General features: G+C 36.3%; 1 protein-coding gene across 5 annotated transcripts in view; it reads left to right on the forward strand.

Annotated features, from left to right (window-relative positions):
- SOX6 (SRY-box transcription factor 6) overlaps positions 1 to 23557 on the forward strand; it is a 647578-nt gene that overhangs the window by 308165 nt on the left and 315856 nt on the right. For all 5 annotated transcript variants that reach the window (XM_064288384.1, XM_064288383.1, XM_064288385.1 and 2 more), the window contains exon 4: positions 5565 to 5772. In XM_064288384.1, coding sequence (XP_064144454.1) covers positions 5565 to 5772 — 208 coding nt within the window. The remainder of the gene's footprint in view (positions 1 to 5564; positions 5773 to 23557) is intronic.

Below are 23557 nucleotides of genomic sequence, written 5' to 3' on the forward strand. Positions count from 1 at the left end.
TTTGAAAACTTTTCTTCCCTGTTAGGTTTAGTGGGGCCACTGAGGCTAATAGTTGAGAGAAAACAAATTTATAATGAACTTTATTCAAATGACCTAATGCTTATTAACTCCATGTGCTCTGGTTATATTTTTGTGTGTGATATTCATGAGCTCAGTTATGTTATACAGTGGCTCTTTTCATAAGAGAGGTCAAGTGAAGAGAAATAATCTTCCAAAGTTCTTTTTTAAATTACAACTAACCAGACTTCTTGAAAATGTTTATAATTATGTGCACATTATAACATTAAGGCAGAGCACATTTATTTTATGTTTTTTTTAAAAGTCAGGTTTGTTGAGGTATAATTAATATACAGTAGAATTAGCCCTTTTAGTGTACACTTTTATGAGTTTTGACAAATACGCATGCAGTCATGTAACCACCATCACAATCAAGACATAGAATACTTCCATCACCCCCAAAATTTCCTCATGACCCTTTCTAGCCAGTCACCCCCTCCGACCTCCAAGCCCTGGCTACCATTGAGATGACTTCTGTCTCTGTGGTTTACCTTTCCCAGAATTTCATACAAATGGAGTCATACAATATAGCCTTTTGAATCTGGCATTTTTCATTGAGCATGTTTTTGCGATTCCTCCACATTGTTGCGTGCATTAGCATTTTGTTCCTTTTTGTTGCTGAGCCGTAGTCTATTGTATAGATGTACTGTTATTTGTATGTCCTCGATGGGTATTTGGGTTCTTTTCAGTGTGGGGCTGTTATGCATAAAGCTGCTATAGATATTTGTATACACATCTTTGGCCATGTGTGTTCATCTAGAAGTGAGATTGCTGGGCTGTGTGGTAAACATATGTGTAGCTTTATAAGAAACTGCCAAACTGCCTTCCAAAGAGGCTTTACCATTTGCATCCCACCAGCAGTGTACAAGAGTTTCAGTTGCCCTATATCCTTGTCAGCACTTGGTGTTGTGAGGTTTCTAATTTTAGCCATTTTTACTGGATGTAAAGTAGTATCAATTTTTTTTATTGTACTTTAGATGAAGGTTTAAGTAGTTTCTCATTTAACAGTTAGTACACATATTGTTTTATGACATTGATTAACAACCCCACGACATGTCAACAACACTCTCCCTTTTCAACCATGGATTCTCTATTACCAGCTTTCCTGTCTCCTCCTGCTTTCTAGTCCTTGCCCCAGGGCTGGTGTGCCCCTTTGGTCTTGTTTTGTTTTATGGGCCTGTTAAATCTTTGGCTGAAGGGTGAACCTCAAGAGTGACTTCACTACTGAGCTGAAAGAGTGTCTGGGGGCCATACTATCAGGATTTCTCCAGTCTCTGTCAGGCCAGCAAGTCTGGTCTTTCTTTTTGAGTTAGAATTTTGTTCTGCATTTTTCTGCAGCTCCGTCTGGGACCCTCTTATTGTGAGCCCTGTCAGAGCAGTCAGTGGTGGTAGCTGGGTACCATCTATTTGAACTGGACTCAGTCTGGTGAAGGCTGTGGTAGATGTGGTCCATTTGTCCTTTGGACTGATCTTTTGCTTGTGTCTTTAGTTTTCTTCTTCCTTCCTTGCTACTGAAGGGGTGAGACCAGTGGAGTATCCTAGATGGCTGCTCACAGGCTTTTAAGACCCCAGATGCAGAGTACATTTATTTCATTACCTTCTTAGAGAGCAGTGTTTCTTATATGCCTACTCCTTACATATTGACTATCCCATTATCCAATATTTCACATTTATGACACTAGTAAAAAACCTACTATCTGACTATTTTGCACATTAACAATGTATGTCTGGCAGTAACAAATGCTGAGGTGTGAGGCAAGAGTAACGCCAACTGTGATGGTTAAGGTTGTGTGTCTGCTTGACTGGGCCATGATTCTCAGTGGTTTGGCACTTATGTAACGATATTGGCACTTATGTAATGATATAGTCATCTTCCATTTTGTGATCCAACGTGGTCATCCTCCATTTTCTCGTAATGCCGATTTTTGCATAGCAACCTGGTCTTTAGAAACTAACCATGTTGATAAGTGAAGAATGGGTGTAGTGGGGTCAGGATTTGTGCATCAGAATTACCTGGAATGCTACTCAAAATTCATATTCCCGGTCCCATCCTTGGGCAGGGAGTGTGGAAGAATCTGTATTTAACACACTTGCCAGGTGATTGTTCTACACAAAGAAGTTTGAGAACCACTGCTTTAGGGAAATATCACCTCAGATCTTTCTGTGGCTGTGCTGCAGTGACATGCATCAAGACTTGATAGATATTATCAATGGCCATCTTGTCTTAATTGATATGTCATAAGACGTGTTTTTTTTGGAAATGACAAAAGATGCTGTTTTTTTTTTTTCATTAAGAAAGCTTACTTAAAAATTACTCAGCTGCCTCGGAAAAAAATTTAGAGATCCTTTTGTTATTTCTTTTTTTAATTTGGCATTATTGATTTTATATCAGACAATAATCTCCTTATTTTAAACATTTGGTTTTATGGCTCTTTTTAATCAAATGCTACTTACTGTCTGAGAGTTTGTCGTACTGTGGTGGTTTACGTGTTGCTGAAAACTATGCCATCGGTATTTCAGATGCGAGCAGGGTCACCCATGGTGGAAAGGTTTCAGTGGAGATTCCAGGCTAAGATAACTAGGAATAAAAGCCTGGTAATCTCCTTCCAGAAAGTAGCCTGTAAAAACCTTACGGATTACAACAGCTAGTCTGACTAGCTTGCTTTGGATATGTCATCAGGAGGGATCAATCACTGGAAGAGGATATCACATTTGGTGAGGCAGAGGGCCAGTGAGGGTCAGGAAGAGCCTCGATGAGAAGGATTGGCGCAATAGGTGCAATGATGGACTTGAATATGCCAGTGATCATAAGGCTGATGCAGGATCAGGCATTTCATTCTGTTGTACATAATGTCGTCATGAGGCACAGTAGACATAACAGCAGCTACCTGTCTATCTATCTATCTATCTGTCTCCGTCTGTCTATCTGTCTATTTGTCTAGCTGTCTACCTATCTACCTATCTATCTAAATGGGATGAATTGCCTATAGACCTCATTTCATTAACAGCCATTTTTTTTTAAGTTTTAGAAGGTAAAAAAGTTGAGGGCCATAAATGGTAACTTTTGCCTTTTTCCAGTGTTCCCAAGGATGGTATAGGTGATTTATACAACTTAAGTCATTTATGGTTCTATTCTCTACTTAAATTGGTGCTTTGGTTATATATTGCAAGTAGTTTTTGAGACTTCCTTGGAGAAATCATGATTTTCAGCCTTTTCTTTGTTCTGCTTGGTAGTGTTAAACCACTTTGCACAGATTATAAGGCTGAGGACAGTGTGGGTCATCTTTGCAACAGGAACCCATGGTTATTGTCTGTGATGCAGGCTGACAGTAACCATATTCCCATGAATAAAAAAATCAGGGAACGTGGTCTAATTATGTCTCATAAGCTGTACATGATAGGACAGAGTAGAACTGCCCCAAAGGGTTTCCGAGGAGTGGCTGGTGGATTCGAGCTGCTGACCTTTTGGATAGCAGCCGATCTCCTAACCACTAGGGCTCCATCATAATCATAACTCCCTGGAATGGTCAGTTCATTCTTTACTTTCAGCAAACTAACACTCAGATATGTTTGCCAAAGTCATTTTACCTCTTAATGGAGTCGTTAATCTTTTCTGCATTCTCATTGCTAGCACAATGCAGAGCACAGAGCAGACGCTCAATACATTTGTACGGAAATAAACTAAAAAGGCTAAAATAAATCGGACAGGGCAGGGAAGAAAGCTCCTCCTTATCTTCTTCCTAGATTTTTTCCTTTCCCTAGGAATTTTTTTTTTTTTTATCTTATTTAATGTTTATAATAACTCTGTAGGACAATGCAGAGTAACTCCTTCTTTTAGATGCCAGCTATGACTTCTTGATTTTTAGTCATAAAAATAGGGTCGCTGTCACCCTGAACCACAGACAGTAACCATGAGAATTCAGAAAAGATGAAGATTTGTCTCACAATATTTTTTATCAACTTTATTGAGATATAATACATACATCACATAATTTACCCATTTAATATATTCAATTCAATGGTTATTAGTAAATTTAGTAAGTTTATAATAATTAATTTTGTTCAAGACTCAGATCAACATTTTTTACCTCACAGTTCCTCAGGTCTAGAGGGAAGAAAACCTTCCTTGCCCCCATTCCTAGATCTTTTCCTTCCCTCAGTATAATAGTACCCACCGTCTATTAACCACCACTTCTATGAAGTCAACACTGTGCCTAGTTGATTTACAAATGTTCTCTCACTATATGCTCCCAGAAACCCTGAAAATAAGTTTCATTCCTACATTATATACAATGACAATAATACCTAAATACCTAACATTTATTGAGTACAGTTACTATCTCATTTGATATATTTGAAAAGGTGTTTCTCTAGACTCTATTTTCCTTTTCACCTCCATTCCCATCAGTTATTAATATTAGCTCTGTATTATTTGCCTCATGCTTTTTTCTCTTTAGCTCTTGAAGCTTGCTGGGCTTCTTTGTGGTGAAGAAGAGGGATGTAGAAGCAGTTAGGATTTTTAAGCTTCTGATGAGAATCACAAAACAGTAGATGCTTTTCTTCACATTTTTTTTTTTTTTTTTTAGATAGGACAAGAGAATACTTATGCACAGACAGAAAAGATAAATGCAAGACTGCAGAACACTGTAATCATATATCTGTTACTTCCAAGCCTCAGTTATGATTTAGAGAGAGACACAAACAGGTCCTTTCTGTAAACTTTCAGGTGTTTGTCATTTTCAATCTAAGATTTGCTTTTTCCTCCTCAGCCGATGGATCTAGACTTCATACCAGTTAGTTAACTCCTTTGTGCAAATGTTTCTGTAACAGATCTGTAGTTTGTAAATGCCATATGAAAAAATATTACGTAAATATGTGCTGAAGTATCAGTGGTAAGGGATAGAAAGAGGCTCCTGTAACTTTAGACAGATGTATAGCCAGAAAAAATTAAGAAGAAAGATTCTCCCCTAACCCCAGAACATAAAAATATTCAGACCGGCTAACTTTCTAGTACTGATTTAAATATTTTATACATTTTCTGATGAACAGTTAACATTGGAGACTGAAGCTAATTTTTCTACTGGTTCTAAGTGTAAAGGGTAATACTTTTGTTATTCTACATGTTTCTTAGACCAAGGGAAAATTGTTGGTAATAGAAGTACCCTATTCAAAGAAATACTTTCCCAATCCTAATAATTATTCATCGAATCTAAATTATTTCAAATAAAGGGTGTAAATGAGTAAGACATTTGTGTCTGTTTTAAAGTTGTTTTTTCTTTTTTTAAAACCACTGAGGCTGTTTTATAATTCCAAAAACTAAACCATTTAAATGTACCATTTCTGATAATTGTTTCTTCAGTGTTTAGTATTGTTTAAGCAGATATAGTTAATATATTTTATTTTCCTTCTTGGCATCATAAACTCTCATTCTGAATTTGGGATTTTTCTAGAACTGTAAGCAAGGAAACTTACATTCTAATGGTTTTAATTTTATTTTATCTTCCTAGGAATCAGAGAATAATAAATTATGTTCCCTATATTCGTTCCGAAATACCTCTACCTCACCACATAAGCCTGACGAAGGGAGTCGGGACCGCGAGATAATGACCAGTGTTACTTTTGGAACCCCGGAACGCCGCAAAGGGAGCCTTGCCGATGTGGTGGACACACTGAAACAGAAGAAGCTTGAGGAAATGACTCGGACTGAACAAGAGGGTATGTGTGGACTTAACCGTTGGGCTTTTTTCCTCCTAAAGGTTCCAGGCCTTTTAAAAAAAAAAAAAAAAAAAAGTGGGATTTCAAGGGCCAGAGACGTGCATAATTGGCACTAGCTAGGAAAAAGTTATTCAGAGGTTACCATAGCGATGGCAGATTGTGATCCACTAGAAGTGTTAAGCAGATAGCTCTGTTTTTCTAAAACTTGGTGCATTTTGTTTGGTTCTTATGATAACAGATCAAGGTTTTAAACCGACTGTAAGCTTTACCCTGAAAAAAGGCACTATGGGAATTTTCCCAACTACAACTTTATTTTTCATTTATTCTCCCTTACTTTCTTTTGGTGGACAGTGTTTCCTCATACTAATATCAAGTGTTCAGAAGCAAAAACAAACAAAAATAAATTTGATTTATTTTTCTCATTTTTATAAATATTTTATCTTCAAATGTGGAATTGAGAGTTGAAGATTTGTAATATTCTGAGGCTACATGTTCAAGGGGTGGTGCTTTGACACATGAGGTCTAGTGCAGGATCCCACGGCTACCTTCTCTACTTTCTCCACAAGAGTCTGCTGAGGTACACATAGGTCCTAAAACAGAGATGAAAGAAGACTCTTCAGTAATATTTTTAAACTAAATAAATCAAGTCTAAGTGACTGCTATACTGTTTTTTCATTTTTCTTAATGTACAGATTTTAGGCCATAAAATGTAGGGTAATAAGACCTTGGATTTATTACTGGCATTGTAAGTTAAATTTAGACCTCTTTGGCACTATGGGAACCCTGGTGGCGTAGTGGTTAAGTGCTACGGCTGTTAACCAAAGGGTGGGCAGTTCAAATCCACTAGGTGCTCCTTGGAAACTCTATGGGGGAGTTCTACTCTGTCCTATAGGGTTGCTATGAGTTGGAACCAACTCGATGGCACTGGGTTTGGTTTTTTGGTTTTGGCACTATAGGGGAATGGAGACTTGATATCATGGATTTTTTCATGCAACACTTTTATTTTTAAGGGATCAAAATTTTTAAAGTTTCAGATTATTTTTTGTGGAAGTGTCTGCTTCCCTGTTTTACTAATCAGATTATATCATACAAAATGTAAACTTTTCTTTTTGATGACTCAGGGTCACAGTGTGGTAGACTAGAAACTTTAATACGTATCTAAAACCTGCAGTAAGTTTTTCAACCTCTCTAAACCATGAAGTTTAAAATTTGGTATATACTAACACCTGACTTGGCAACTGAAACTTTTTGAGGATCAACTATAATAAAGAATATAAAAGCCTCTTAAGAACTGTAAAACTGTGTAAACTTGAGGTGTTATGATTATCACATTAAAAATGTAAATTATTTTACTGGGCTATAATGAAATGATGCTCCCCAAGATCTTTGAGATGATCAGGACTATTTAGCTTTATGATCATTTTCCTGTAATTACTAAACTTCGGAGTTCTTGTGTCTGATACACATTAAAAAAAAAAAATACACACACCAAAATATAAATATATTTATATATATAAAGTACAGGTACATGTGGCATGTGTGTGTGTGCATGTGTGTTTCTCCATCAATATCACAGTGCAGGCTGTTACTTCTGGCTTTGCTATAAACACTTTCTAATTTGATCCTTCTGGTAATTTATAGATTATGAAACTAGATGATTATGATATCCTGTACTATATATAAAATATGAACAAATTTGTTCTGAGCAAGTTGCTGAGAGATTCTCTGATGGGTAACATATGTGATCTTTAGTGCATGGACTTTGTGATGAGCCTTCTGGTTGCTCAGAGACTTCGTTTTCATGGTTCTTGGCTCTGTTCTAGAATAATTGAGGCTCTCTGACTGAGATTGTTAGGTAACTTTTAATTGTGATTCACACACACACACACACACAAATGGTTTCAGTATAGCAGTACATGGTTTTCTAAATACTTTAGAGGGCTCTTTAGTGTAAAAATGAAGAAATTGATTTGTAATGAATTTTTTCTTTTCTGGACTACTAAGGAATTTTAAATCCCTAGTAATGCTAGGGTTTTATTTGCAAGTAATAGTTAGGAGCCTTGGTGGCACAACAGTTAAGTGCTCGGCTATTAACTAAAAGGTTGACTGTTCCGCTCCCGTAAAGATTACAGCCTAGAAAACCCTATGGGACAGTTCTACTTTGTCACTTGGAGTCACTCTGTGGTGAAATTAACTTGGCAGCTCCTAATAATAACTGTGGTTACTTTACTTCTGCAAATAATAGTTAGTTCCCTATTTTCTCTCTTCATTATCATATGCTATAGTTGATTTTATACAGCAGAGGCTCTTGCAAGATGAGATTGCTCATTTAAGAGTGCTTTACTACTGTATTCCTATAAAAAAAAAATCCTGTAGCAAAGAATTTTTTTATCACCTGTTTTACAGAACTTCGATTGTTTTCTACTGTACATGTATTTTAGACATCAGAAGTTAATGCATTTTGAGTGTGTATTAATGTATATATTAAATACAAATTTGAAGCGATAGGAAACATGCTCATTAAATATACAGATTCCACAAGTCTGGGAAGAACAGTGAAGACGAGAGAAAACTCAAAACATTTTGACAAACTAAAAATACGAACTTAAAACCAACCTGTTGAGATCCAATTTAATAGATCTTACTTTTAAATTCGACTCATAGTGACCCTGTAGGACAGAGTAGAACTGCCCTGTTGAGTTTCCAAGAAGCACCTGGAAGATTTGAACTGCCAGCCTCATGGTTAACAGCTATAGCACTTAACCACTATGCCACCAGGGTTTCCGCTATGAGTTGGAATTGACTTGATGGCAATGGGTTTGGTTTTTTGGTTTGGACTTTTAAGCTCAGAAGTTGTAACCAAAACCCCGAGATGCACAAGTAATTACTGAAGGAAATTAAATATGGATGGAAATTAAATATGGATGGAGAAAAAGCTAGAGTTCACAGAAAGCACAATGGGGAAAGCATTGGCCCCAAGATTGCCAAGGCTTTGTCAGTCGGCTTTAATAGAAGTACTGTATGTAGCATGCAGGAGGTGGTAGTCCTATCGAACTCTTTGCTCAGTAGAATGCATCTGAAATACTATGTTGAGTTCAAAATTATCACACTTTAAGAGGGACTAAAATGCAATAGAATATTTTCAGAAAAGAACAGTTAGCATGATGACAGTCACAAAATTTTTTAATAAGAGGAAAGGTTAAAGGAATTAGTAATATTAAGCAAGAGAAAAGAATATCAAGGATAACATAATGGTTGTCTTTAAAGTCAACATGGAGGATTGATTCGACTTATTCTATATAGCTCCCGGGGTAGAATGCAGATCAGTGAGAAGTTACAGGGAACCAGTTTATGCTTTATATCGAGACCGACTAACAGTTATCGCTGCCCTTGTGTGGAATAAGTTTCTTTGAAGATAATAAATTGTCCTTGAAGGTGTGCAGCAATCTCAATAGCCATTTTTATAGGGAGTTTTTTTTTTTTTTTTATTGTAAAGGATAGGACAGAGGATTGGTTTCTTCCCAGTGCCAAAACTCCATGAATTTTTATGAACAATAGTCTGTAGTTCATAGTTTATCTTTTATAGCCATAATTAAGAATTTGCATAGTATCATGATTATTTTTCTACAAGTTTTTCTTATTATGTGCAAGGTACTGTATTTGAACTCAGGGATTCTTACCCTCTTACTTTTTTTTTTTTTGGTCATGGGAATCTGGTGAAGCCTACACATCCTTTCTTAGAATGATTTTAAATGCATGAAGTAAGATACATGGAATTATAGAGAAAATGAATTATATTAAGATATTAAGTAATTTCAAGAATTTGTGATATGGTCAAATGTGCTACTTTACTAATGCATTAAATAACAAAATATAGTGGGGGCCTAACGATATCATGATTTTGAGGTAGTGATAACCATAAAAGATATTTTGAGATATCTGCAACAAGCATAGTGTAATATAAAAATATCTATTGTGATTCTATTGCCGACAATGTCATAGGTACGGCTAAGACTCTGTTGCTTGTTTCCTGTATTTGTAATTTAAGGAAGTACAAAAATTCAGTTATGGATTAATCAATTTTTTTTCCATCCAAGTTCACAGACCCCTTGAATTCTATCCATAGGCCCTTGGATGTGTGGTCCTAGGTTAAGGGTTAATACTAGATTATATGTGGCACCCATAATAAATAAAACAATAGTCTTTAACTTTTAATAATAGATATTAAAAAAAAAAAAAACCCAAAAATCCCTTGCTATTGAGTTGATTCCAACTCATAGTGACTCTATAGGACAGAGCAGAACTGCCCCATAGGGTTTCCAAGGAGCAGCTGGTGGCTTTGAACTGCCAATATTTTGGTTAGCAGCTGAGCTCTTAAACATTGTGCTACCAGGGCTCCAATAATAGATATAAGATGTATATAAAATGAGCTCTAATTCAATGTCTAATGTATGATAAGTACCCTGCTAGCTATATAGACAAAATGTTATTGGAGTTTATAAGGTACAAATTGCTCCTGTCTAGGAACCCCCAGGAAAATTCTTTAAGGAAATGGGTCTTAACTAATCTTAGAGCATGTAAGGATTTATATAGGCAAAAATTGAGGGGAAGGATATTTAAAGCAGAAGGAACAGGCAGAGAGCTTTAAAACAGCCAACAGTCAGGCTCTAACTTATGTGACGATACATATGGGATATGACTTTTTCAGTGGTTGTGTTCAGATCATGGAGGCCCTTTAATTCTAGGAGTTTGAACTGTATGTTGAAGGTAATGGAGGAACCATTGACTATTTTGTAGCACAATGAAGTGGTGGATTAGAGCTTTCCTTCAGGGAAGTTAATCTAGCAGCACTGTGTAGGATGGATGGGAGCAGGGAGAGACATTAAGGAAAATGTTTCAGGCTAGAGATAATGAGGGCCTGAACTAAGGCAGTAGAAATGAGAAAGGAAGGGATGGGAGGTACATATGGGAAAGATATTAAGACATAAAATTGTTAAGACCTGACATTTAAGTGTGGAGACCAAGAGAGAAGAATGATTCAAAGGTAGCTCAGAGCTTTTAAACTTTGGGTAAGTAGGAGGGTGTTAATATAATTAATTAAAAAAAAAAAAAGAGAAGTGGAGGAACATGTTTTGGAGATGGATACGATGAAGATTTCTATTTTGTAATTCTGAGTTTGAATTCTAATTTTAATTATCAGTTTGGAGCAATAGAACAGAGTAGTATAATGGGAGAACAGAAATAATTCCAGAAAAGATCATTAAAAAGGTTTGGATACATTTCTGAGTCTATAATATATTCTAGGTTGAAAAAGGTATAACAACTCCACCACTACTTGCCTACCTTTGACCCTTTGAAGCTCCAGGTCTATCTCCTTATTTGGGACACCGCCAATCAAATGGAACATAAGAGCTTTCAAGTGGATTCCCCACCTCTCCCCCATTTCTGCTTCCTGGTTTGAGGACTATACCTCATGATTAGCTTGATTGACAAGGCTGTGTGATTGACATAATAAATGACTTTCCTCAGTCATTCTTGCCCTGGAGAATGTTTTGATTCTTTGTCAGACTTAATACCTTCCCTCTCATTTCCCTCTACATATAGGAACTGATCTATAAAAAAGTTTGTTTATTATGGTCCATTTTAGAACAAAATAAAAACTTTCCACATAGTGATAGAAAGGTTATTCCCTGACAGGCAGATGTTTTGACTAACCAATTTATTGTCTAGTGTTTAATCTGCCGTATCTCCTAGAAATCTGCTCCCCAGGACAGTGATTTGACTGTATTATCAAAATACTGATGAACAGATATATTCTGTCTGAAGTGCCCCTCTGCAAGTGAGGCTTGTGGAAAAATAGGAATGTTTCTAGTAAATTTAACCTTAATTTAGTTCATAGAGAAATGCATACATGCATAGACAGATGGATAGAATGAATGAATACCAGAATCTACCTGGTATTCATGAGTAGGGTATGCAGAAAGACTTTAATAGATAGAGGTTAAAATTCTTCCAAGAGAAAAATCCTTTAGCTGTGATTAAATGATGAATTTTAGTTATCCTTGTATCACCCATCCTGTTGCCAGTGTAGCTGGGCTCTAACATAAGCGACAGTTGTCAGAAAATGAATACTTTAAAAAGGACTTCTATATCTAAATACATATATTTAATCAGAGAGTCCTTTGGCTTCTGAAAATAAGTTGTCTAATGAGAATTTCATTTGAGCAGCTGCGACTGAGGAGGTCAACAGGCATTGCCTAGGAGAATATGGCCCAGCTGGTTAAATCTGGTTGTTGTCGTGATTTAAATGGTCAAGTGCTGCTTGTGATCCAGGACCGTCTGTTTGTAAAGGGAAGAGTGAGTGCTTCAGCATAATGTACAGCTGTTTTAATCTCTCTTTAATAATAGTGCTGCTGCCACTATCGTGTCTTTTGTATCATACTACTAAGTATATGATCCTAGGCCCAGTGAACTGGTGTAGGTCAGGTTCTGGAGTCATATGAGATTTCAGGGAAAAGCATCAGTGATAAAAACCTCAATTCTGTGACAGAGTAAAAACTTTCTGACTCTCATTCCTTTTATAAAGACCTATTCTTTAGGTGATAATTACTGTGATCAGGAGGGAGCGACAAAGATTGTAGTTAGGTAGAAATACTAGAATAAATGAGCTGTTATAGAGGCCATAAACTTTATGTAACCTATGCAGGGTTTAGGTACAGGTCCATAGATTATACATTGATCAGAAATCAGAGCATTTATCCAGTGGAATAGTGTGCTTCAAGCTATCATGCTAATGTGAGAATATGTGGATTCATTTTACTTCTCATGTAGAGAAAGGGCAGGAGCATTTGAGCTTTGGATTCCTAGTAGGATAGGCTTTCCAGTGGATTATGCAGCTGTTTCTCAGCACAAGAATGAGCACGTGCTTCTGTGTATATCTGACGGACTGTCATCATTATTCACGTCTCTACACAATCCATTGGGCTTCTACATATATTTGCATTGAAATATATTTAGCTAGCATATATGTTGGTGTCTTCGCTTATCTGATAGTGTTTGCTGCACTAAAGGAGGAATGTAGTATAGTTTTAAACAATGAGAAAACTCATTTTTGTAAGTCATTTGTTTTTAAGTGAACTAGATCTGGGTTTGAATCTAAGTTCTAATATTTAGAAAGGCAAAGTAGCTTACTAAGTGGGCTCTAGAACTAGACTGCCTGGGTTTGAATCTCAGTTCAGCACTTATCAGGTGGATGACATAGGGAAAATTACTTAACCACTCTGTGCCTCAGTTTTCTCAACCAAAAAGTGGACACTATGCAGTGCTAACCTCATAAGATTATTATGAGGATCCCAAGTTCGCTAATGCAGTTAATGCGTTTAGGTCATTGCCAATAAGTAAATACTCAATAAGTGTGGCCAACATTATTTCCTAGCTGTAGGACCCTGGAGAAATTATTTAATCATTTTGTGCTTCAGTTCCATCATCTGTAAAACTGGATGAATAATATCTATCTTGAGGGGTTGTTGTAAAGGTTTGACATTTTATATATACAAAATGCTACATAAAAACGAACCAAAAAAACAAAACAAAACCCGTTGGCATTGAGTTGATTCCAACTCATAGCAACCCTATAGGCCAGAGTAGAACTGCCCCGTAGTGCTTCCAAGGCTGTAAATCTTTAAGGAAGCAGACTGCCAGGTCTTTTTCCCAAGGAGCGGTTAGTGAATTTGAAGCACCAATCTTTTGGTTAGCAGCTGAGCACTTAGCCACTGAGCCAGCAGGACTCCTCATAGCTTCTATCATTATAATTATTATTACTATTGCTGTTATAACTACTGTTACCGTTTTTAGTGTTATTATTTGAAAAAAAATTGTTTTTAAGATAAATATTACAGGAATCTCATCTTGTACCACAGACAGAATCATAGGAAATGTCTCTGGGTGTTAGGGGATTTAGCATTTGGCAGCAATGATGTTCATGTGTTCTGGAAGAGCAGTTCAGTTTAACTCTCCTTTTGGGCTTTTTGGAAAAGCTGATACTAAAGTTTCCCCACTGGAAGCCAATCTTCCCTGCTGAGAAATATGTGAACTGTGATGTTGTCAGTGAGAGAGGTTGGTAAACCTTGGATGAGGTTTTTAGATAGTACCCAGTTAAGAGCAATGTATTCATGTTAAAGTAAAAATTTATTAAACACCCATGCAAAGAAGGTTTAACATTCATGTCACGCTAGAACATCAAAATAATCTTTTAAGGCAACATTTACAGATATTACATTTTTACCACTGTTGGGATTGAAGGTTATGTTGGCGAAGCAGTTAGAATATCCCAGATCAAAATCCTTTATGTTTCTCATTCTTGGGAGAAATTGGAAGGACTTTGGATTTTTGTATAAGAAATACATTAAGTATTCATTACAAAACCCCCAGAATTATTATTTCAAGTAAGTTGGAAATTTCAAGTCATTTAAATGCTGAAGTTCTCCAAAACCACTCATCCTTTTGGTGAAGAAGCAATCAGCTATTCAGAGCAATACTGATGCAACTTCATTTAAGTTCATTTTTTCTTCTCTTTAAAATAACCCTTTATCTCCCCATGGTGTTTGTGTCCTGTTTTAAAGATTCTGTATCATATTCATAGCAAATACTTATCTAGTACCAGATAGTTTAAATAAACATATATTCTGAAAGTTTTGTGCAATGATATTCAGAGATCATAATGAGGAGCTAATGCTCCTGGTTTTTGAATTATCAAAAGTTAAATAATTTTAGCATATTTTGGTGTTCAGTATACTTACATACTCGTTCTTTGGAAACTAGTCATCCTCTATATAACTCCAAAAAAGATGTAATCTTCCAAAATCCTGTGAACCCCAGACATTCAGGACAGATCTTGGTTTTTTCATTTTGCTGTTATTTTGCAACTCCCATTTGGTGTCAGCAATATACTATTTGGTTGAATCCTTTTCTTAACTTCATTTTGTGTGTCTCTGCCTTGAACGGACATTTCCTGTTTCTTGGGCCCGTCCTATGTCCTCAGATTTAAAAAAGTCTTTTCTTAAAGCGCTTTCTCCAGGACTGTTGAAAAAAGATGCAGGTAACTGTTTGTGTTTTCCTCTCACTCACCTGGGAAGCAAGAAGGTACTTTGTAGGCATTTTATTGTTTAGAAAGAAGATACAGTTTTCTGATGCTTTGATAAAATAAATCATATTCTTATATGATTTTAAACCAGTAGAGGTTGAGTGGATTATTAGCATATTCCATTTTTTTCCACTGAAAATTCATTAGATTGAATTTTTCAGGAATTTTTCAGGGATACTAAAGGGATAAAACAGAAACAAAACCCTGTTGCCATTGAGTCAATAGTGACCCTATAGGACAGAGTAGAACTACCCTATAGGGTTTCCAAGGAGTGGCTGAAGGATTTGAACTGCTGACCTTTTGGTTGGCAGCCAAATGCTTAACCACTGCACCACCAGGGTCCCATGATATAGGACACAGTTTTTGGATTTGTATTTTTTCTCTTTATATAATATGTAAGTTAAATTGAATGACAAAAAGAAATAAAAGGAAGCAGTAAGCTTAAACATTTGTTTACCATGTAATTACACACACACCCCATATAAATAAAAGAGTAGGTAAAATGATAAAACAAACACCTGTGAATTCACTACCCAACTTAATCAATATTGCAAATACTGCTGAATCTACCTATGTTTTCTTCACATATCCAATCTTTGTCTTCTACCTAGAGGTAACTATTCCTAGAACTTTGTCATTATCTTCCTTTTTTGTTTTAAAATAGTTTTCTTTGTGCCCCTAAATAATATATTATTTAGCCTTGTTTTTTAAATTTATAAAAATGATATCACATTATGACTTTCTGACTTGCTTTTATACTCACAATTGTATTCTAAGATCAGTTTTGCTGTGTGTAGCTTTAGTTCACTTTTACTTTTGTATAATATTCCACGGAGTGTCATACAGAAGTGTATTCTCCTGTCTATTTTTCTGTCTCTGGGCATTTGGATTATTTCCAGTTTCCTGCTAGTACAAACAATGATGGTATGAACGTTCTTGCACCTGTCTTATGATGCACATGCGCGTGTGTTTCTTCTTAAGGGTGTATCCCCCGGAGTGGAGTTACTATTGACAATTTTTTGCACTCTTTTCCACTCTACTGCGAAATGTAATAGAGGTTTCTGTTGCTTCTGCTGCTGCTGTATGTATGTGTGTATGTGTGCATGTGCACACACACACACACAGACACATGTTATAATACCTGAAAGCTTTCACTTAACTGTGTATACCTTGGTTCCATCTTCCCCAAAATGTCTAGTACAGGTTTCTTTTTATCAATGAGATTTTGAGACGTTCACAAGAGCCTTTGATGGACCCTTCACTGCAATTTTCCTTTTGTTGTATCTTAATAGAATATCTTCAGCCCTTCTTTCAACTGTGAGTACACATGGATTGTCATTCTCCCATTGGGCTATGATTACTAGGTTTGTTAGGAAGCATACTTTCTTCCCTATTGATCTCCTATATTGATGTGTCCAGCTCAGGGTATGGTTTTTGAATTGGAGTAATTCCTGATCTCTAACTAAATCAAGTTCATGATTGCTTCTAATTTTTTTTTCTTAAATACCTACTTTAAATTCAGAATTAACTAGCAAACCCTATTTATAATTGCCTCTGCTCTACCTAACCATTTATATTGAAATAGATATTTTTCTAGCCAAATAGTTGACTGGTTAGCTGGAAATTATCACCTCTGCCCTTAGAGTGTCTAATTTGAGAATCTTTTCAGATACTGGCCTAGATTTCATATGCATTCTTGTCCTGAATCTGGTAGTTTACTAGGTAGTACTTAATAATTAATGAATTAAATAGTTAAATGATCTAACCACTAGTCTCTTAGTTTCTCTCTTAGTTTATAAAATGAGGAGGTTGGTCTAGATAAACATTAAAACTCAAGTTCTGAAATTCTATGTTGCTTAGATTTTATTTTAGAGAATTCGTATCCAAATTTCAGAGTCCACTATCAGCATTTTTCTCTTTGAAACTGTTTTCAGACTAAATCAGTCATTTGAACCAATCTCATGATTCATTTTCTTTTATATGCTTGAAACTGTGTTTTACTATTCCAAATCTCTTCCTTTTGATGTTAGAATCTTTATAAAGATAGAGATAAAAGCTGACATCCAATTTTGGTGTCTGAAAAGCCATTGTCCAATGAAGTACTTATAGACAAAGCAGTGGAAAGTTGGTTCAGAAAGAGCCATACTAGTAGAGTGGTTTTAGAGATTGGTAAACAGAGGGTGGTATTATTAGTGTACCATGATCCAGGAGAAAGGTAAAGATCAATAGCTGTATCCACTGGGCTGGCTATTACAGAGGGGATTCAAGTCTTAGAAGAGATTCAGCCCTAGGTTGGGAGAGTTGGACTAGATGGCCTTTAGAATCCCTTTTAACCATATGAGGCTATGGTTTTATGCTAAAGAACCATGACACTTAGATATGTCATAGGGTTTTTACTTGATGTCATCAGTGTTTAACTGAAGAGCCATAACTGGCACTGAGAGTCCAGACAAGTACACTCACAATGAAGTAGTAGAATATAGACCATCACTACCGCTAGGAGTATCTGTGGATTTCCCTAACTGCTCTCATGCAAAGAAGTTGAAAGTGAGTAAGCACAAGTTGATGGCTAGAAAAATTTGAGGTTATAATGAAGAATACTGTATTTTTATGCAGATAATATGTACCTTCTATGGTTGTTTGCCAGCTATGTTCTCCCCCTGTGAGGTATTTTCCTAAGCGCTGCTATGCCAGTTTTTTTTTTTATATGTTGCTGTAAAAAAATTAGCATAGTACACTGTTATGGATTGAATTGTGTTCTCCAAAAATGTGTGTGTCATCTTGGCTAGCCCATGATTCCCAGTATTGTGTAATTGTCCACCATTTTGTCCTCTGATGTGATTTTCCTATGTGCTGTAAATCCTACCTCTATGACGTTAATGAGGTGGGATTGGTGGCGGTTATGTCAATGAGTGAGGACTCAATCAATTGTCACATATAGTGGCAATACTATTTTAGAATATAGAAGACAACAGTAAATTATAAATATTATTCTCATAAAACTCATATGTACAAAAGCTCATGTGTAAATTTTATTTCTCCATAATTAATTTTAATCTAACTCTTAAGCCCTTATTCTGACTAATAGCAGAAAGTTTGGTCTCATTTCCAGATAAACTTAATAACGTCAGAATTTAACCTTAGTCAGTTGTAATTAATGCACTGTCAGTTCTTTTTTTTTTTTTTTTTATAATTTTTATTGTGGTTTAAGTGAAAGTTTACAAATCAAGTCAGTCTCTCACACAAAAACTTATATACACCTTGCTACATACTCCCAATTACTCTCCCCCTAATGAGACAGCCTGCTCCCTCCCTCCCTCCACTCTCTCTTCTCGTGTCCATTTCGCCAGCTTCTAACCCCTTCTATGCTCTCCTCTCCCTTCCAGGCAGGAGATGCCAACATAGTCTCAAGTGTCCACCTGATCCAAGAAGCTCACTCCTCACCAGCACCCCTCTCCAGCCCATTGTCCAGTCCAATCCCTGTCTGAAGAGTTGGCGTCGGGAAAGGTTTCTGTCCTGGGCCAACAGAAGGTCTGGGGGCCATGACAACCGGGGACCTTCCAGTCTCACTCAGACCATTAAGTCTGATCTTTTTATAAGAATTTGGTGTCAGTATGCCACTGCTCTCCTGCTGCCTCAGGGGTTCTCTGTTGTGTTCCTTGTCAGGGCAGTCATCGGTTGTAGCTAGGCACCATCTAGCTCTTCTGGTCTCAGGCTGATGTAGTCTCTGGTTCATGTGGCCCCTTTCTGTCTCTTGGCCTCGTAATCACCTTGTGTCCTTGGTGTTCTTCATTCTCCTTTGATCCAGGTGGGTTGAGACTCATTGATGGATCTTAGATGGCTGCTTGCTAGAGTTTAAGACCCCAGACGCCACTCTTCAAAGTGGGATGCAGAATGTTTTCTTAATAGATTTTATTATGCCAGTTGGCTCAGCTGTCCCCTTAAACCATGGTCCCCAAACCCCTGCCACTTCTATGCTGGCCTTCAAAGCATTCAGTTTATTCAGGGAACTTCTTTGCTTTTGGTTTACTCCAGTTGTACTGACCTCCCCTGTATTGTGTGTTGTCTTTCCCTTCACCTAAAGTAGTTCTTATCTACTATCTAATTAGTGAATACCCGTTTTCCACCCCCTCTCCCTCCCTCCTCTCGTAACCACAAAAGAATGTTTTCTCCTCAGTTTAAACTATTTCTCAAGTTCTTATAATAGTGGTCCTATACAATATTTGTCCTTTTGCAACTAAGTTCACTCAGCATGATGCCTTCCAGGTTCCTCCATGTTATGAAATGTTTCACAGATTCCTCACTGTTCTTTATCGATGCGTAGTATTCCGTTGTGTGAATATACCATAATTTATTTATCCATTCATCCATTAATGGGCACCTTGGTTGCTTCCATCTTTTTGCTATTGTAAACGGTGCTGCAGTGAACTTGGGTGTGTGTATATCTGTTTGTGTAAAGGCTCTTATTTCTCTACGATATTTTCTGAGGAGTGGGATTGCTGGATTGTACGGTAGTTCCATTTCTAGCCTTTTAAGGAAGCGCCAAATCAATTTCCAAAGTGGTTGTACCATTTTACATTCCCACCAGGAGTGTATAATTGTGCTAATCTCTCCACAGCCTGTCCAACGTTTATTGTTTTATATTTTTTTGGTTAATGCCAGCCTTGTTGGAGTGAGATGAAATCTCATTGTAGTTTTGATTTGCATTTCTCTAATGGCTAATGATTGTGAACATTTCCTCATGTATCTGTTAGCTACCTGAATGTCTTCTTTAGAACGCAGTTTCATTTCTTTATTAGGTTATCTGATTTTCAGGGGGTTTAGACATTTTACTTGCATTCAATGAAGTATCGGTGTCTGGTCAGTGATAATCTATCCCTATTATGCTTGAAATAAAATTCATTGATTAAAATCCAAACACTTTAACTGACTTTCAAGGTCCATCTTATATTACTCTACTTTTTTCTTAGGCCATTACAGCTGCACTGATCTTTTTAATTTTTCCTCAAACAGGTTTTAGAACCTTTGCACTTGCTTTTCCTTGTACCCAGAATGATTTTCCCTTAGATCTGTGTATACAGACTCCTCCTTACCATTCAGATCTAAGCTTAATTATTACTTCATCTGAGAAGCTTTACTTAACCTCTAAATCTAAAGTAGACCCCAGTCACTCTTTAAAGTATTATTTCGTTTTCGCCATAAAATTTTTCACTACCAAATATGCTCTTGTTCATCTGTTTTTTTATTGTCTGCCTCAATCTCACTATAAGTAAGAGCAGAGACCCTTTCGGGCTTGTTCACTGCTGTATTCCCAGAGCCTATCGTTAGCTTGTAAGACCTGAATAACGTTTGTTGATGGAATGAATGAATGCATAGATTTTTAAATGATCTGGAGTGGTTCTTCTTGTTTTTACTCCTGCCTCTCTCGTCTTTGTATTTACATTTTTTCCACACTCAGTTAAGCCTCTCTTAATTATAATTATAATTTCTTGGTCTTTAATAATATTGTAGATTAATGTAGAAAATCAAAATCATTACCTCTTTTCTTGCATGGCCTTTTCTTCTCTTTCTCGACCCTCACTACCTATTTAAAAGTCATATACTGTCAGTGGAAATGTGATTCCATTTTTTATTGTCCACTAGGTTCGACATATACTTTTGACTATTCTGAAACTACAGTCTTTTAGTTCTCAAGTCACCATAACTGTACACAGAACTATAACTTACTCCATGAAGTTAAACAGTGAATAAATTTCTTAGATATGCCCTAACTATTTCAATCTATGGCAAAAACGGAGAGTCACTCTCACTCTCTGTGGCTACTCCACCCTTTGCTTGCTGTGTGGTCAGTATTAGCTTGAGGGGTTAATGGGTATTCTTGGCGATTTGATAGAGACTAGCCTCTTTGATTTTTTCTAGCTTAGATTTTCTTTTAACAGTAATACTTCATTATTCCCCACATCTGGTATGCTTTTTCTTTTTGCTTTGATGTGAATATAACTTGGATATTCCTTAGTCACATTAGAGCCACTACACATCATTAGAATTTCGTTCCTGGAGTTCTTATTGTAGTCTTTCACTAGTGAGTATTCTGATTAAGAAACTTGAAGATGTGACAGTCTCAGGATATGCTTTCTTATCTAAAGCATCAGAACTATGTTTAAGTTGATTTAGTTATTTAGTCAAACACATTTATGCTTACCCATTATTTCTCCTACCCAGAATAACCTGCCTCCCCTCTACTTCTCTAAACTTTCCATTTATTATCCAATATACAAAATCCAGCTTATATCTGGTCTTCTACTACTTTAGCCCTCATGACTTCCTCCTTTTCTAAAATTACCACACCATTTATCACTATATACCTATTTTTATATAATCATAGCTATTATAGTATTTCGTGCTTTTTAATTGAAAATTTTATTGAGATAATCAAAGATTTCTATGCATTTCTAAAAAAATAATACAGAGAGGTCCCTGAACCCTTTGCCCAGTATTCCCCACTGGTAACATTTTGCAAAACAATAGTGTAATGTCACAACCAGGATATTGACATTGATACAATCCACCTGTCTTATTCATTTTTCCTCAATTTTAATTGTACTCATTCGTGTGTGTGTGCACATGCATGTGTGTATATTAAGTTTCATACAGTTTTACCACTTATGAATCATCACCTATATAGGTTTATGTATCCATCACCACAGTCAAGATAATGAATAGTTTTAGCATTACAAGGATCCTTCTTATCGTCCTTTTATAACCACACCTGCCTCATTCCCATTCAGCCTCCACTCACTGTTCCTAACCATGGCAACCATTAATATATTCTCCATTTCTAATTTTTTTTCATTTCAAAAACATTACATAAATGGAATCATACAGTATGTAATGTTTTGGAATTGGCTTTTTTTCATTCAACATAATTTCCTGGAAATTCATCCAAGTTGTTACATCTATCAGTAGTTCATTCTTTTCTAATTTTTTAAAAAATTTTTATTGCTGAATAGTATTCCATGGCATATATATATATATATCTCCGTATATCTATCTATCTATCTCACAGTTTGTTTAACAGTTCATGAGTTGAAGGCCATCTGGACTGATTCCAGTCTTTGGCTATTACAAGTAAAGTTGTTATCAACATTCATGTACACTTTTTGTGTAAACATACATTTTTATTTCTCTGGAATTAATGTTTATGAGTATAATTGCTGGCTAGTATGATTAATTGATTATTTAGTTTTGTAAGAAACTCCATACTGTACTTCAGAGTTGTTATACCGTTTTACGTTCCCTCTAGCAACTTAGGAGTTTCTCTTCTTCTTGGCCAGCATTTTTAGTCATTCTGACAGGTGTTATGATTTTAATTAGCACTTACCTTATGGCTAATGATGTTTACCACCATTTTATGTGCTTATTAGTCATCTCTGTATCCTCTTTAGTGAAATGTCTGTTCATGCCTTTTGTCCATTGTTCTTACTGAATTGCTTTTTACTGTTGAGTTTTAAGAGTTCTTATTATTCTAGATACTAGTTCCATGTTGGATATGTGGTTTACCAATATTTTCTTCCGGTCTGTAGCTTGTCTTCTCATCCTCTTCACATGGGTGGTCATGGTACATAACTTTATCAGTTTGATGATAAACTTACATTTACATTTAATTCTATAACCCCGTTTGTGTCAATTTTTGTATAAGGTGTGAGGTTTCGGTCAAGGTTAATTTTTTTGCTTATGTATGTCTAATTTGCTCTAGCACCATTTGTTGAAAAAGTTCTTCCACCTCCATTTAATTATTTTGGAAATGACATGATTATCTACATAGAAAATCCCAAGAAATCAATTTTTAAAAAACCCACCAAGCTCCTATGCTAATAAGTGAGTTAACGAGGTCACAGGATACAAAACTAACACAAAAGATCAACCACATGCTTATGTACTAGCAATGCACATATGGAAACCAGAATTAAAAACACAATATCATTTGCAGTTGCTCCAAGTAAAATGGAAATGCTTAAGGTATACACTCAAAAAACATGTACGGGATCATGATGGCCCCCCAGTGCCGTCATGCCGAAAATTACAAAATGCTGATAAAAAAAATCAAAGAAGACCTAAATAAATGATAAGGCATGTTCAAAATTGAAGACTCAACGTAGTAAAGATATCAGTTCTTCCCAAATTGAGCTATAGATTTATTGCAATTCTTACCACAATCCCAGTAAGACTTTTGTAGATATAGACATGATTATTCTAAAATTTATATGGAAAGGCACAGGCTCTAGAATATCAAAGACAATCTTGAAAAAGATGAATAAGGTGTTAGGAATCACTTTACTGGATATTAAGGCTTACCTGATAGCTACTTTTGGAAGACGTACAGCCAGAGTGCTCCTTGGAAGCGAGGATGGTGAGACTTTGTCTCACGTACTTTGAACATATTATCAGGAGGGACCAGTCCCTGGAGATGGACATCATGCTTGGTAAGGTAGAGAGTCAACCTAAAAGAGGAAGACCCTTGATGAGATGAATTGACACAGTGGCTGCAACAGTGGGCTCAAACATAACAACGATTAAGAGGTTAGTGCAGAACCGGGCTGTGTTTCATTCTTTTGTCCATAGGGTTGCTATGAGTCAGAACCA

Source organism: Loxodonta africana, chromosome 7 (genome assembly GCF_030014295.1).
Source record: "Loxodonta africana isolate mLoxAfr1 chromosome 7, mLoxAfr1.hap2, whole genome shotgun sequence".
NCBI classification, from domain to species: domain Eukaryota; kingdom Metazoa; phylum Chordata; class Mammalia; order Proboscidea; family Elephantidae; genus Loxodonta; species Loxodonta africana.